The sequence below is a fragment of the Lipophrys pholis genome (assembly GCF_963383615.2).
Source record: "Lipophrys pholis genome assembly, chromosome: 1".
Classification (NCBI taxonomy): domain Eukaryota; kingdom Metazoa; phylum Chordata; class Actinopteri; order Blenniiformes; family Blenniidae; genus Lipophrys; species Lipophrys pholis.
The window spans coordinates 52,221,503-52,235,434 of NC_137635.1; the positions used below are offsets into that span (position 1 = coordinate 52,221,503).

Sequence of the window (13,932 nt, forward strand, 5' to 3'; positions counted from 1 at the left end):
TCATTTACTGAATCAGTTGCTCCAGGTGAAGCATTCCCGACAGGTTTCACAAAAGTTTCGACGTACGTTTCTTGGCTTCGTCCAACTCTTTCTCCGCGGCCGTCTTCTGAGGGGTGAAGTCCTTCTGCTGCATCTCATCCACCATTTTCTTTGCATCCTCCAGCAGCTTGGCCAAGTTTACATTTGGAGTATCACCTCTGTTGCCTTCATTCTTCAGCTGGTCCAGCAGAGCTTCAAATGAAGAAAAAGACATAATATTAACCTGCGAAATTTTTAAAACTTTGAAAAACACTGAACAAATACAAAATTTTTTATAAGTTGCACTCGGAATACTAATGTTTGAGCTGTAACATTAGAATTTTCTACTTTAATGCAACTTTTTTGACCTAATTATTGGACAAATTAGTTTTTTAATTAGATTTTAATCCCTGGAAGAACAGGTTTGTATTATAATGTTACAATGCTTTAATTAATGAAAATGTGAATTATTTTCAATGTATTAAAAGTAAAATCAAGTAAATGGACCCTGTCATTACAACGCCACAGTGTTTTTATTTAAAAATTGAAAACATGAATTATTCCTACTATTTTTGTGTTGCATCATTACAGGGATCAATAAAAGATTAACAGCAACAGATTTTATGTATTATTGGTTTTGTGCAGATACTCACACACATACTATTAAGCATATAAAAGAAAGTGCTTTCCCAAAGAAATTTGTACTATATGTACAATGAGGATAAATGATCTGGTGGAGAGAAGTAAACAATAAAATGATTGTACTGTGCTCTAATGGAAGAGATCAAACACTGCAGTTTGAGTGCGTTTCAATGGTAAGAGTACTTTATCTAGTGTACTTAAACCTTGCTGAGCTGGAAATAACAAGATCAAATAGAAACACTCAATCTTGCCATGTTCACTTGATCATAAAATGTCCTGGAGACATGAAGTTTCCCTCTACCTTGGATTTTCTTGAGCATGTTCTGAATCTCCGAATCCAAATCTTTGGCTCTGTCGTGAGTTTTTTGGACGTCTGCCACAGCTTTGTCAGCGTCGGCCGCCTTCTTGTCCGCCTAAAAAAAATATAAGCCACATTCCAACGCTGCAGATTTAAACTCATTTTCTGATTTCTCGCTGAAACGTCGACATGATGAAACGTGTCGGTGCTTCTACCTTGTTCTTAACGTCGTTGACGTCGTCCTCCAGCGTGTTCATGTCCTCCTCAATCTGATTGACCTTGGATTTTTGGTTGTTTACGGCGGAGCTGTATTTGTTGACAAGGGTCTACAAAAGTAAGAGAAACAAGAATGTATGGAGTAAACTGGAGCCTTTTTAGTAGCTTTGGCTCCTCCTCAGGGGCATTTCTGAGCCTCAGACTCACAATGCAGGGTGGAGACATGTTACCTTGGTGTCCTGCACGGCCTTCTCCAGCTTCTTCAGCCTCTCCTGAGACGAGGCGCTGGCAGTTGCATTGTCCAGCTGAGTCTTGATCCTTCGCAGCTCATTGTCCAGCTTCTCCAGGTCTATCAGCAACGTCTGGGCACAGTTGTCACACTCTGCAACACAAAGCAGGTTAAATCTTTTTTCCTCTAAAGCATGTCACACTTTAAAAGTCTCACTTTGGTGGTTGACTCACCTTTGCAGGTATCATCTATGTTTGTGTCTCCCGGCTCCAGCGTGCTCTTACAAACTGGAGGAAAAAAAAGAGAGAGAGAGAAAAATAATGTGAATAAAATAATCAAATTATGAGTGAAGACGTTTTCTCCAGAAGAGTATTTGACAATCTTACCTCCAGTCTTGGGATCACAGTTGTTGCCGTTGCCGAAACAGTTACAGGGCTTGCAGCTCCCTCCTGGAGTGAGGGGGTCGCCGTAAAAACCACGAGCACAGCTAAAACAGAGACATTCAAAGAAAATCAACACTTGATTTATGAGTGTGTGTGTTTTTAATGAGTGTGATATCGCTGCTTGAAGACGAGGCCTTTTTTGTTTTGACTGCCCACATGGTGGCACTGTTTGTTCAGAATCTTTTACGAGTGATTCCACACATTTTTGTTTCTCGATATAACCATGATATTGCATCTTTTGTTCAGAAGTACTAGTTTAAGTTTTGCAGTAGTGACTCCTGGTGGCCATACTCAGTATTTGAATTAATTTATCATCCGACTATTCAAAGGTACGTGTACAAACCAGGATAAGTAAAAACATTGTTTAGTAAACTGAATACATAAGGAAGAAAGACTACAAAGAAGTGGCTACAACACACATCAGAATAGCTCTTTTACGTCTCAGTGGCAAAATATATGAGCAGAAATATTTACTCTTTTAAAAAGCTTACTTTTGGCCATGTGGTGGCGTAGTTTGTGTTGAAATTTTTTATATGTCTTTACTAAAATCTTCCACAAATATTCCAACATTGTCTTGCCTTTGAGACAATACATTAAACAAACAAATAAATAAATAAAATATTAAAATAAATTAAGAACTATATGAATTAGGGAATACTACCTTCACTACATCTAATGACAACTCCCAATAACAATAATAACATATATTATATTTATTATTACTAATGATGATAATCATTGTATTCTATAACTATTATCATTATTAACATTATCACTAAAAACTATAATAAAAACAACAATAATTTCAACTATATTTCAGATAGTTGAAAAAGGGATCGACTTTAGACTCTAACAAAGTGTGTAAATAGTGAATTCTCAGCACTCTAAGAAACTCACTTCTCACATCGTTGACCAGTGTAGCCAGCTCTGCAGACACACTGGACGTCTCCAAACACGTCCATGCAGCCGACTGCAAAGCTGCAATGAAGACAAAAACATCTCATGTCAATGCTGCAGGAAGGTCATTCTGACACCACTTTGTGTTTGATTTCTAGTTCTTTTTTTAACCAACCTGTTTGTGGGCGTGGTGAACGGACACGGGCACACTCTGCACGTCCTCCGAGCCGCGCTCCCGTAGTAACCATCTTTGCAGCGCTCACATTGGTTTCCAGCCGTGTTGAACTGGCAGTCCTGATAGAGACAACATGTCTTTGATCACACTGAGGACACACACTTCGGGAGGTGATAATGTTTTATTCTTTTCCTTTTCCCCCTTTTTCCCCTCTTTTTTCACACACACGGGCTGCAGGAGGACTGACGCAGGTTTGATAGAACAGTTTTTATTCCCAAGATTCACTCTGATCAAGAATGTGGAAAATATACATGATCTCTGTTTTATCAAATAAGTTAAATAATACTTTGACTGCTTTTTTATGTCTTTACTGAGGTTTTGTCTGGATTTTATGATCATTTTTTGTCATGTTTTGTTTTGTTTACTTAATTAATTTACTCACTTAAGAACTTAACTGTCAGTATGTATAATTGTCATTTACATAGAAAATAGCATGCATAAAAACCTGTTAAAATAGAAAGATAATACAGTTTGAAAATCATATCCTGTGTATGTTCAGATTTTTTCAGGCTACGTTCATAGTGTATAGTACAGTAGATACTGTTGAACAACTTGGATGTATACACTCAAATAATTATGATCAACAAAACACTAAAATAAAGTTAAATAAAATTGTAAGTAAACTGTTGGACTTATCTGCAGGAAGTAAAGGAAGCGCGTTATCTTCAAAACGTTGTTTTACAACTTGCTCTCACACATAGACGTATGTATAAAGACATATGCAGATATAAATGGTCACTGATGGAATGGCAGCTTGCGGCAGAGTGTTCTCTTCCTATGAGTGTGAAATCCTTTCCAGTGAGGCGGGACATGTCTCTTACCAGGCACTTCCCCGTCCGGTCCTCGCACTCGTCCGCCAGTCCGTTGCATTGACATTCCACACAGCGGCCCAGGAAGGCCCCGCTAGACTCTCTGTAGTAACCAGGAGCGCATCTCTGAGGAGGTAAAGACACATCGCAATATTCAACTAATCTCTTACTTCCACTACAAAACCGCGTTTAGGAAGCTTCAGGTGCAGATTCACTGTTGCAGACGGTGTTTGTGGTCTGATGTCACTTTTCCACTCATCATGGAGTTCCCTATGTTTTTTTTGTTTTTTTTTAACTTTTTATTATGTCTAAAACGTCACAAAACACAGTCATGTGTCTGTCAGGAGTCAGAGAATCATAAAGATGTAGAACTGAATGCAATGTGAGGCTGTTTGATCAGCAGGACTGCGACGTCACGTCCCGGATGATTTGATTCTGTTTAAGCACAAAAAACAAGGAGCTTCGTCAGAGTACATGTTGACAGATTATCTCCCACTGAGACTCAGGTTAGGGTGAGATTATCCTGAGGGGATACAAAAGGAGCTACTGTGGTTGAACTGAGAGTAAATCTGCTGGAAATGAATGTTAGTCTAAGGAAATTCCACTAAACTCTTAAAAACACGCCAGTGTGTGTATCTAAGCTTTGTTGTTTTCATACTAATACGATTTCGACTGTACGGCAAAGTAACGTCCTTATATGGTGTCAAGCTATGATGTGTGTGTATGTGCGTGCGTGTTTAACTACATTGTGAGGACCAAAATCTGTAAACAGTTTGTATGATTTTAATCATTTCTCTGAATAGTTTTCAGTTCATACGCACCATCCTCTGACTGGGGAACTTTTAAATGTATGCAAGGTTTCAATAAATATACAATAAATAAGATTAATGGTGAAAACATGTATTAAAGTCACATAACTCTTATACAGAGGGAGAGTGTGACATTCCTTTACTGACATGCTCGTAGCGCAAAATGTTTGTTTTATAGTTTGACATGTCTGATTGTTTTTATCCATTCATATTCTTATATATTGTACTTTTTTAGGACTTCGAACATAACTTTTTTAAAACTATAGCAATGCAAGGGAATGAGAAACACGTGTTTACAATTAATCTAATATTATAAATCTTATTTTAATTTGACATGATTTTATGCTCCAATACTGGGTATTTTGTTCACATTGTAAGTATAACTATAAATCTGAATAATTTCCAGTGAAAACGTGCATTAATATAGAGTTAGGATCATGTTATTTTACATATTATGAAATTGTCCATATGATTCCTGGAGTTCTCACGTTGTCTTCTTTATTTTGCCGCGTTATCGGCACAATACTGAAGATTTCTTCACCTCTCACAGAGGAGGATGAAAACTTCCTGCCAATAATTTCCCTCTGATTTTTCTCAGACTTTGCCCAGCAAATAAAGCTGAATTTATCCTCATTAACCATTAACGCCGCAGCACGCCCTTTGTTCGGCGAAGATAAAACATCCCTCATGCCTTCCTGTGTTGGCTTTTTTTTTTTTTTTTTAAAGTGTTACCTGAATCTGAGCATTGGCAGCAGTGCCATTAATTGAAGGGATTTGAACAGGGCTTCCTCTGTTAAACCACAAGTTGTTCCGCAGCCACTGGGTGCCTCGGTCAATTAGCGATGGGGACTCCTCCTGCTGGTCTCCCTGGTCCCCGGGTAAAGGGTACTCCACCCGCTGGCCTCCCTGGTCCCCGGGTAAAGGGTACTCCACCCGCTGGCCTCCCTGGTCGCTGGGTAAAGGGTACTCCACCCGCTGGGCTCCCTGGTCGCTGAGTAAAGGGTACTCCACCCGCTGCGCTCCCTGGTCGTTGGGTAAAGGGTACTCCACCCGCTGCGCTCCCTGGTCGTTGGGTAAAGGGTACTCTATCCTCTGGGTGCGCCTGTCGTGGTGCCGAGGGTGTCGGTGTCGCAGCGCCCGGTCCTCGTGTCTGTGTCCAGCCAAGCTGAGTCCAATCAAAGTCCCAAGAATCAGGGTCTGGACCAGGACCCGTCTGATCCGCCGGAGTGTGTTCATATCTGACATTCCTAATGTTTGGTCTGTGTGAAATAACGCTCGCCTCCGCCTCGCCCCGGCCTCTTAAACACACACACTCACACACTCACTCAGAGGACACGCCCCGACTACCTGAGTCAATCTCACAGATCAGCATGAGTGTGTTCAGGCTCACAAGCACACACATGCAGGTGTTTACATGCTTCCTCTCCTGTTCCTTCTTACACAAACACAGAAATATTTCAGCACTGAAATGTGGGCGCGTGCACGAGGAAAATCACTGCATCAACAGGCTAAATGAAAGAGGACGTTTTGGAAAAGTGGCTGGGTTTTTAAAAACATCAAAACATTTTAGAGATTTGGCACCTTCCTATCTTCTACGAGACAAAGTTATTACAAAATCCGTATATCCATACATCACGCTTTTCTGCATTATGGACATTAACTGAAGCTATTTAACAGCTGTGTTCAAGCACAGCGAGCTTTAAAAAAGTCCTTTTTTTGGCTTAGATACTAGAAAATATGTCAAATGATTCCCTGTACATAAATAATGACACTTGAGTACACCGATATCAAAATGCCTCAAACTATTTTAATGCAAATCAACTTCACTAGTTTTCCACATTGCCTTCACTGAGATGCCAAGAAACTGAATATTATCCAATTGAAGTCATTTGAAGAAAAGTGTTTTCATAAAATTGAAAAATAAAAAAGCAACCTGTGTTTTGTTTAATATTATTTTCTGGGTGTTGCTGGGTGAGAAATCACATATTGTTGAAAAGCTCTTCTATCTTACATAAGGCTGCCACACTGCATTGTGGGACACATGCATTTGTGAGACGAACAACATGGCCGAGTTTGGCCCATTAACTGTTGTTCAATATTCTGCATGAGTGATGAGGGATTGAAAAACATGATAGAGTCTAATATTCAGACAATCGTCATCTTCTATTTCTAAGATCTTTTTTTACACTGTCCAATATTGTGAGAAATTTCAACCAGTGTTTCCCAAAAACACACAATGAAATGTTTCTTTAGGGTTAATTTTAAAAAACACTCCACCAACAAACGAATTGAAGTCAAAGCAAAGTGTTTGTGCACTTAAAGGACAGATCACACACTCACGTCAGGAGGACATGGCTCAACATGAGGACAACAATCACTTGCAGTTTTAGGGTCAGACCGAGTTTAAAGTTAAGGTTATAGGTAGTTATGACTGAGTTTAGAGTCAAGTCAGGGTGAGGCAGACAAACAGGAGACGATGTAAAATCCCCTGAAGGCATGGAAACATGATTGTGAGTGTGTGTATGTGTCCTTGTTCTTCTACACTGATGGGGACTCATTGACCATTGACACATTTTAGGGTCCCTCCAAAATGTACAATTATTTAGTTTTGAGGTTGACTTTTATGGTCACGATAAGGTCAAGGAGTGTGTCTGTGTGTATGTAGATGTGCATTTATTACTGATCTAAATACAGATCTATCTAAAGAATCACATTCACATTGAGGGGATCTGTCAACCGAATGGAGCTCAAACCAGCCAGGTTCAAGGTTTGAACACACCTCCGAGGGCGTTAACCATAACTGCACAATAAACACATGAAGTGAGCTTTTAGGAAATGAAGACAATCTAATGTAAAATTCCATTCAGTTAAGTACACGTAATGTACTGTAATGTACCCTGAGGGCATGAAATCACAGAGGGCGTGAGTGAGTGTGTCTTTGTTCATATGGACTGATGGGGACTCATTGCTTATTAAGCATCACAATTAAGGTCCTGTAAGAATTAATTTTGAGTTTAGAGTGTAATTCCTTAAAATGATTGGAGTATATGTAACGTCCCCTCAAAGCATAATTATTTAATTGTCTCGGCATATGCGTATATACTGTGTTAGATTTTTCAGAGATATTTTAAGTAGACAAACAGTATTAAGAAGTTTTCCCGGGGATTAGTAAAGCATTTCTATTTTATTGTAAAAACAAGACCATGGACCAGTGTGTTTTCAATTCACAGTATGGACAAAACTCAAGGCTGAACTTTGAATTTAGGGTGCGTTCGTGTGCTAGAAATATTGTGTGTGTGTGTGTAGGTGTTTGTGTGCGTGTCCGTGTTTGTGTAAAGCTTTGTGACTGGGTGGAAAGTCAGACATCCTCAGACGACACAGCGGAGGAACTCACAGCTGAATCAGCAGACACAGCCGGGTGTGTCCGCCGCGCTCGCACACTCACGCCGGAGGCCGAGTCAAGCGAGCGCACGCAGGTTTATGAGTAACATCGAGTTACCACCTGCCACACCTTGTGAGTCGGGGCGCGGCGTCTTGTCATACCACCGCTGGGCACGTATAATGGACTTCCTTTAAACACACACACACACCCTCACGCAGGGAGGCAACCAGGTCCATGGAAACAACACCAGCACAAACATGGAGAACTCTGTTGATGTTACACTGTCTAATAACTGATTACTCCTCTCTGATCCATGGTGCTTTGTTTTTAATTTTCCTATGCAAGTACAAATCAGACTGGAGAGGTGCAAACATCACATCAAACGCTGGATTAAAGCAGCATTCAAGCGGAGCTTTAGGGGCTACATCTCGGCTGTTTGTACCACGTTTCCGCGAGCTGTAGCCGTGCCAGTGATGATAGCTGCATAATCACTACTATTATGTCTGCATGATTGTGCCGCACATCCCCCCCCCCTCAGCTCTCTGCTCAGGATGGTGTTTTCCAGTGGATTCCACCTCAGCTGATCCATTTTTTTTTTCTTCCCTTTGGAAAAGGGTGTGGTTCCTGGATCAGGCGTGTCTGGACACCCCGAAAATATGAGGTGGTGTAACAGCTCGTCAAAGATGACAGCACGCTTTTTTTCTCTCTCTCTCTCTGCCACACCCTGTCCAATCCATTATCCCCGCCGCTATTCCAACCTGACAAAATGTTCCTGATCTCTTCACCCTTTCACTCATCTGTTCTCACAACACAGACTGCAGATCCCTCCTCCAGTGGAAACGTTGTCTTCACGCAGGGGTCACTGAGGTCTGTCCAACCGACTCAAACACACGTCACTTCTGCAAAAGTTACTTTACTAGTTGCTCAAATTGGGGCTACACCAGGCGTGTCAAACATAAAGCCCGTGGGCGAAAAACGGGCCGCAAGAGGATCCAATCCGACCAAACCACCGAGCCAATTGTGAAAAGTTTAAAGAAAACATTTTTTGTTTGTTTTTTTGGGAGTTTAATTTTACAAGTTTCTTACGAGTAACGGAAACAAAACACCGAGAACCAAGTTGAAAAATTGGTGATGCTGCCAAGAAAGATAGCGACCTTATTACTTTCAAACTAGCCTCAAAATCATGCTGCCAGGGTGAGTTTATAAACACATGAACTAAAACGCGTTTTACACTGCTGAAAGTTTTCAAAAGTTACAAACCACCTAACATATTCATTAGACAATGTTTTCATTTATAAATAAGGTTATCGTCTCAATAAAGTTTATTACCACGTCACCATTTATCCCCAAAACCGTTTAAATGTTAATGATGGCAGTTAAAATATTATTCTTGTATAAAACAACTTTTTATTCATATTATATTTAAAAGAAAATTGTGAAAAAAACCTAAATCTGGATCAGCTGTTAACTTGCATAATAATCATTATGAGTGTTACATTCAGAAGTGCATGCTCATGTGGTCATGCCTCAGATGCTTCAGTCTGATACGTCATGATGCGTCAGCGCTCCCACCACGTCTCCTCTCTGGAGCGACAGAACTCCACAGATTGACATAAAATGTTCCATTGATTTGTGTCCTGCCTTTTTCTACTAATAAGAAAATGATGCATCAGTGGACTTTCAACACAGACAAGCTATTAAGGATAGCAGCTCTGACTTCAGTGTGGACTTTCCTAATCCAGCATCAGGAGGTTCAATTACCTGCTGCAGCAGGGGTGTCCATGTCTATATCCGGCACCGACAGTTCAGAAACTGCAGGTAAGTAACTCATTTATTAAAGTAGCCAATTACTGACTTACTACCAAAAGCAGTGATGTCTCAACAAAATCTGCCCAGCATATTCTAACAGATTATCACACAAAAGGCTTATTCTCACTGAATTATTTGAAGTGTAAATACCTGAAAAGGTACTGAACAAAAGATGGATTTGTAACGTTTAAACCTTTGAAATTTGCGTTTTGTGGCGGTTTAGTCGTCTCTCACCTCACAGGAGTCTCCGTTGTACTGAGGCGGGCAGGAACAGACCTCCACCGTGTTTCCAGGACTTCCAGTTCCAGAGCTGGTGGCCCTCTCCAGGCCCACTTCCCCCAAGCTGAGCCGCTGGCTCTGAGTGAAGTACAGGGCCCGGACCCTGAGACCCACCAGGCCGGCCAGGACCATCATCAGCTCTTCTCTGGACACGGGCCGGTTGGTGCCGGCGTGGCGCCAGTTTCCCTACAAACACAGAGGAAATGAACAAACTGAACTAAACTCAAGACAAAATGCTTTCAATTGTGAGTAAAAGACTTTTTATTTCACCTCCACAAGCTGCACTCGGCCCTGATACAGTCTGTCGGGGAGAGGATCCTTCGGAGCCATGTGGATCAGAGTCATGTTCTTGCCCTGCCAAGAAACACAACAACCAATAAATAAAATGTGTTTCAGAAAGAGGCAAGGAGAAGGAAGAGGCCTGGCAGCCCTACATACAGTCAGTATAACATCAGGTCTTTTGTTGATCAGCGTCATTCCTTCACTGGGAATCCCGAACGTTTTCACCTGATAGGTGAGGAATCCACCGTAAGATGAAACCTTAGAGAAAGAGAAGAAGGTTTAAACATTCCCCAGGAATATCAGAAGGAGTTGAAACCAATAAGGTCATGAAAAAAAATGATATATATAACTATAAAACACACTAGGAGCCACAAATAGTGCAGTGAAATGGTATCCGGATATCATTTTGAGTATTTATTGTAAAATATAGTAGTTGTAGTACCACTGATTACTATTTATTACATTTTAACAAAATTGAATTGCGTTGCAAACATTTAACTCAGTGTACCTCGTAAGCAATAAATAATGACATACAGATAAATAACCAAGATGTAATGGCCGCCTAGGACTAGTCCAAATGTGTTCAACACAAGTTCACGTTGACCCAAAACTAGTTAAAAAAGAAGATTAAGCTGCTCCATGATAATGCAGAAATTTGTACAAATCTGTCCTAAACCTGGACCATAACAAACCTATACTCGATCCAAAATCATTCCAAAACTAGTCTGTCTTCAAACCAAGTGCAAGAATTAGCCCAAATGTGACTATAATGACCCAAAACTAGTCAAAAATATGTGCTACAACTACTTTAGAACCTAAAACGGGTCCAAAATGATCCCAAAACTAGTTCAAAACTGTCCTAAAACTAGTTCATTAGACAAAAGTAGTTATTAATTAAGCTACAAAAGGTCTATAATGGTACAAAACTCAGTCCATGCATGTTCATGACTTAGTTCAAAAGTATCGCCAAAACTAGTCAAACATAATGAACCCATACCTGATTCAAAATCATCCCAAACCTTGTCCACAATGACCAAGAAATAGCCCAAATGTGTCCATGATCATATTCACCCGAAACTGAAAATGAATAATAGCTAAATAAATAAATAAATAAATGATAGTCTACAGCGACCTGCATAAACAGTCCAAATTTGACCTTAAATTAATCCATAATGACCAAATAAGGGGCCAAACGTATTTGTATGATGACCCAAAACTAGTCCAAATTTGTGCAAGAACTACTTAATAACGAACCCAAACCTGGTCCAAAATGATCACACAACTGTCCTAAAACTGTCCATGAATAAGCAAATCCAGTTATTGAAGCAACAACAAGCTGATAATGATCCAAAACTTGTCCTAATCCATCCAAAACAAATAGTCCATAGTGTCTGAACTGAACTCTAATCAACCTTAAACTAGGCCATAATGACTCAAACAAAACTTAATGATTGACAGAACAAAAGACCTTTTTCACTGGGAAAGATTTACTGGGGACGTAGTTTCATTATCAGCTTCAGTGTTTGTGTCTCTGTGTCCCGGGACTCACCCTGTCTCCCAGGTAGGACGCCGGCGCGACCCAGTGCAGGGCCTGGACGTTGGGAGGGAGCTCCTGAACGTCGGCCACCACCGTGTTGCTGGCGGCGTTCAGAACCGAGGGGACGTCCTCGTTCTCGGAGCTCTCCAGACGCCAGCCTCGCATCTGCACAAACTGCTCACGCAGAGAACCGACGCCGTCATCACACGTTCTCATGTCGGCGTTCCGCAGAAATGGCGAGTTAACGTGAACGAAGCTGCTCAAAGCGTTTCTAACAAAGACGTTACAGCTTTTGAATGGGAATATATGGTGTTGCTATAGTTACCAAAAGTGTTGGTCAATCTCGACGATTTCCTTTTTATCGATTAATGTGCCTTTTAGAGAATTTTATCCAATTTATATATTGAATCTACTTTACCAGTTTTGTAATTTTTAACTGTTCTTTGTGATTTTAACTTTTTTTTTTCTTTTTTTAAATAATCCGCAATTTCAGCCGATATAGTTAAGTTTAGTCATTAGTCCATTTTAGCCATATATATATTATAATATTTTATTTGTAGTTTTATCCATTTAGATCATTTAAGCATTTTTATCTTATTTACATGTTTTTCGTGTTTCAAGCCGTTTCAGCAGTTCTACCATTTGTAGCCATTCTTAGCTGTTTCAATAGTATCAAGATATTTTAAACCAATTTTTCTCTTTGCAGTTTTCGAATTTTACATGTATTATCTTTTTTCATGCATTTTCAAACAGTCTAACCCATTCAGACAGTTTTAATTTGAGCTTTTTTTAGTCACTAGGATTTCAATTATTAATTTCTCCCCATAAATGAAACAATACAGGTAAACTTCAATCATCGGCAGTAAAAGCAAAAGTGACCTTTGACCCCAGCCTGTATTCCTGGGTCACTGAGACTAAACTCTGTGTTTCTGTTCGTTGTAGCAGGAACAGTTTCAACATTTCAATCAAAATATTGCATGAAGCTTTTGAGAGCTTCAGGGAAATCATAGATGTAATCACAAAAATATAAAAAAAAAACAAAGTCTTGTATCAAGATGAGCACTGAGGCGTTTCAGAGCATTTGTGATGTTAAGGTAAGTTCAAGTTGGAAGAGCTGCAGGAGAGGCGATATTATCATGCTTGAGGTTAAAAGTTTCCCATCAACATGTTGACATATTTGTACACAAGCGGGAGTTTTTTTTTGTTTTGTTTTTTTCCCCAGAGTGGATGAAAGAGAGAAACTATTTCCCCGAGGCGTGTTCATGCAGAAACTGCTTCATGCAACTGTGACAGAGTGACTCCCCTCGGGCGGATTTCTCCCTCATCAACACCAAACCAGAGCGGCGTGCATCAAATTGTTGCTGCTCAACAACTTCGATCGGCGAGGAAAGTTCTTACAGGCGTTTACATTTCCAAAGGCATTCGCAGACATGCAGCAGCACGTACAAAAAGCAGACACCCACACCCACACACCTTCCCCCTGCGCTTGCTGGAGCTCTGACACCGGTCAGTGGCTCCGAAACAGAAGCAGCTGGTACAGCCGAGGGGGCTGGAGCGGTCGAAATAGAAGGACCCTTCCCGACAGGTACTGCACCTGCTGCCAGCGACATTCCTCTGGCGGCGAAATCAGAGAGACATTCATCAGAGGGGCGGGGCGGGAGGCGAGGAGTGGCGGGGGGGGGGGGGGGGGGGGGGGGGTCAATATGCACTCACCTTGCAGAGACACCGGCCCGTGTCGGGGTCGCACACGTTGCCGGAGACTCCCCCCTGGTTGCAGTTGCAGGGCAAACAGTCGGGGAAGCGGTAAAAGCCCGCGGCGCAGCGGTCACACTGCCGGCCGCCGACCTGAGGCTTGCAGCTGCGGGGAGAAGAGCAGGAGGAGCAATCGCACAACTTCTCCTCCAAACGCAGAAAACTCACCTGTGCAGCGATGACCCAGCACAGAAAGGAAGAAAATTTTGTGTTTGGCAAGGTCTTTGTACGAAGCTTCCAACGCTGTCCGGCCTAAATATTTCAGATTTACTAGTAGAATATGAAACATCCAGAC

At 41.1% G+C, this 13,932-nt stretch overlaps 1 protein-coding gene across 1 annotated transcript in view; it reads right to left on the reverse strand.

Moving 5' to 3' along the window:
• LOC308124528 (laminin subunit alpha-3-like) overlaps positions 1 to 13,932 on the reverse strand; it is an 80,284-nt gene that overhangs the window by 17,163 nt on the left and 49,189 nt on the right. The window contains exons 35-49 of the mRNA XM_080487580.1: positions 13,599 to 13,743; positions 13,359 to 13,499; positions 11,898 to 12,059; positions 10,505 to 10,606; positions 10,337 to 10,420; positions 10,022 to 10,252; positions 3,800 to 3,913; positions 2,919 to 3,037; positions 2,744 to 2,824; positions 1,790 to 1,890; positions 1,637 to 1,690; positions 1,405 to 1,556; positions 1,174 to 1,284; positions 962 to 1,073; positions 67 to 231 (exon numbers count right to left, since the gene is read on the reverse strand). Coding sequence (XP_080343706.1) covers positions 67 to 231; positions 962 to 1,073; positions 1,174 to 1,284; positions 1,405 to 1,556; positions 1,637 to 1,690; positions 1,790 to 1,890; positions 2,744 to 2,824; positions 2,919 to 3,037; positions 3,800 to 3,913; positions 10,022 to 10,252; positions 10,337 to 10,420; positions 10,505 to 10,606; positions 11,898 to 12,059; positions 13,359 to 13,499; positions 13,599 to 13,743 — 1,874 coding nt within the window. The remainder of the gene's footprint in view (positions 1 to 66; positions 232 to 961; positions 1,074 to 1,173; positions 1,285 to 1,404; positions 1,557 to 1,636; positions 1,691 to 1,789; positions 1,891 to 2,743; positions 2,825 to 2,918; positions 3,038 to 3,799; positions 3,914 to 10,021; positions 10,253 to 10,336; positions 10,421 to 10,504; positions 10,607 to 11,897; positions 12,060 to 13,358; positions 13,500 to 13,598; positions 13,744 to 13,932) is intronic.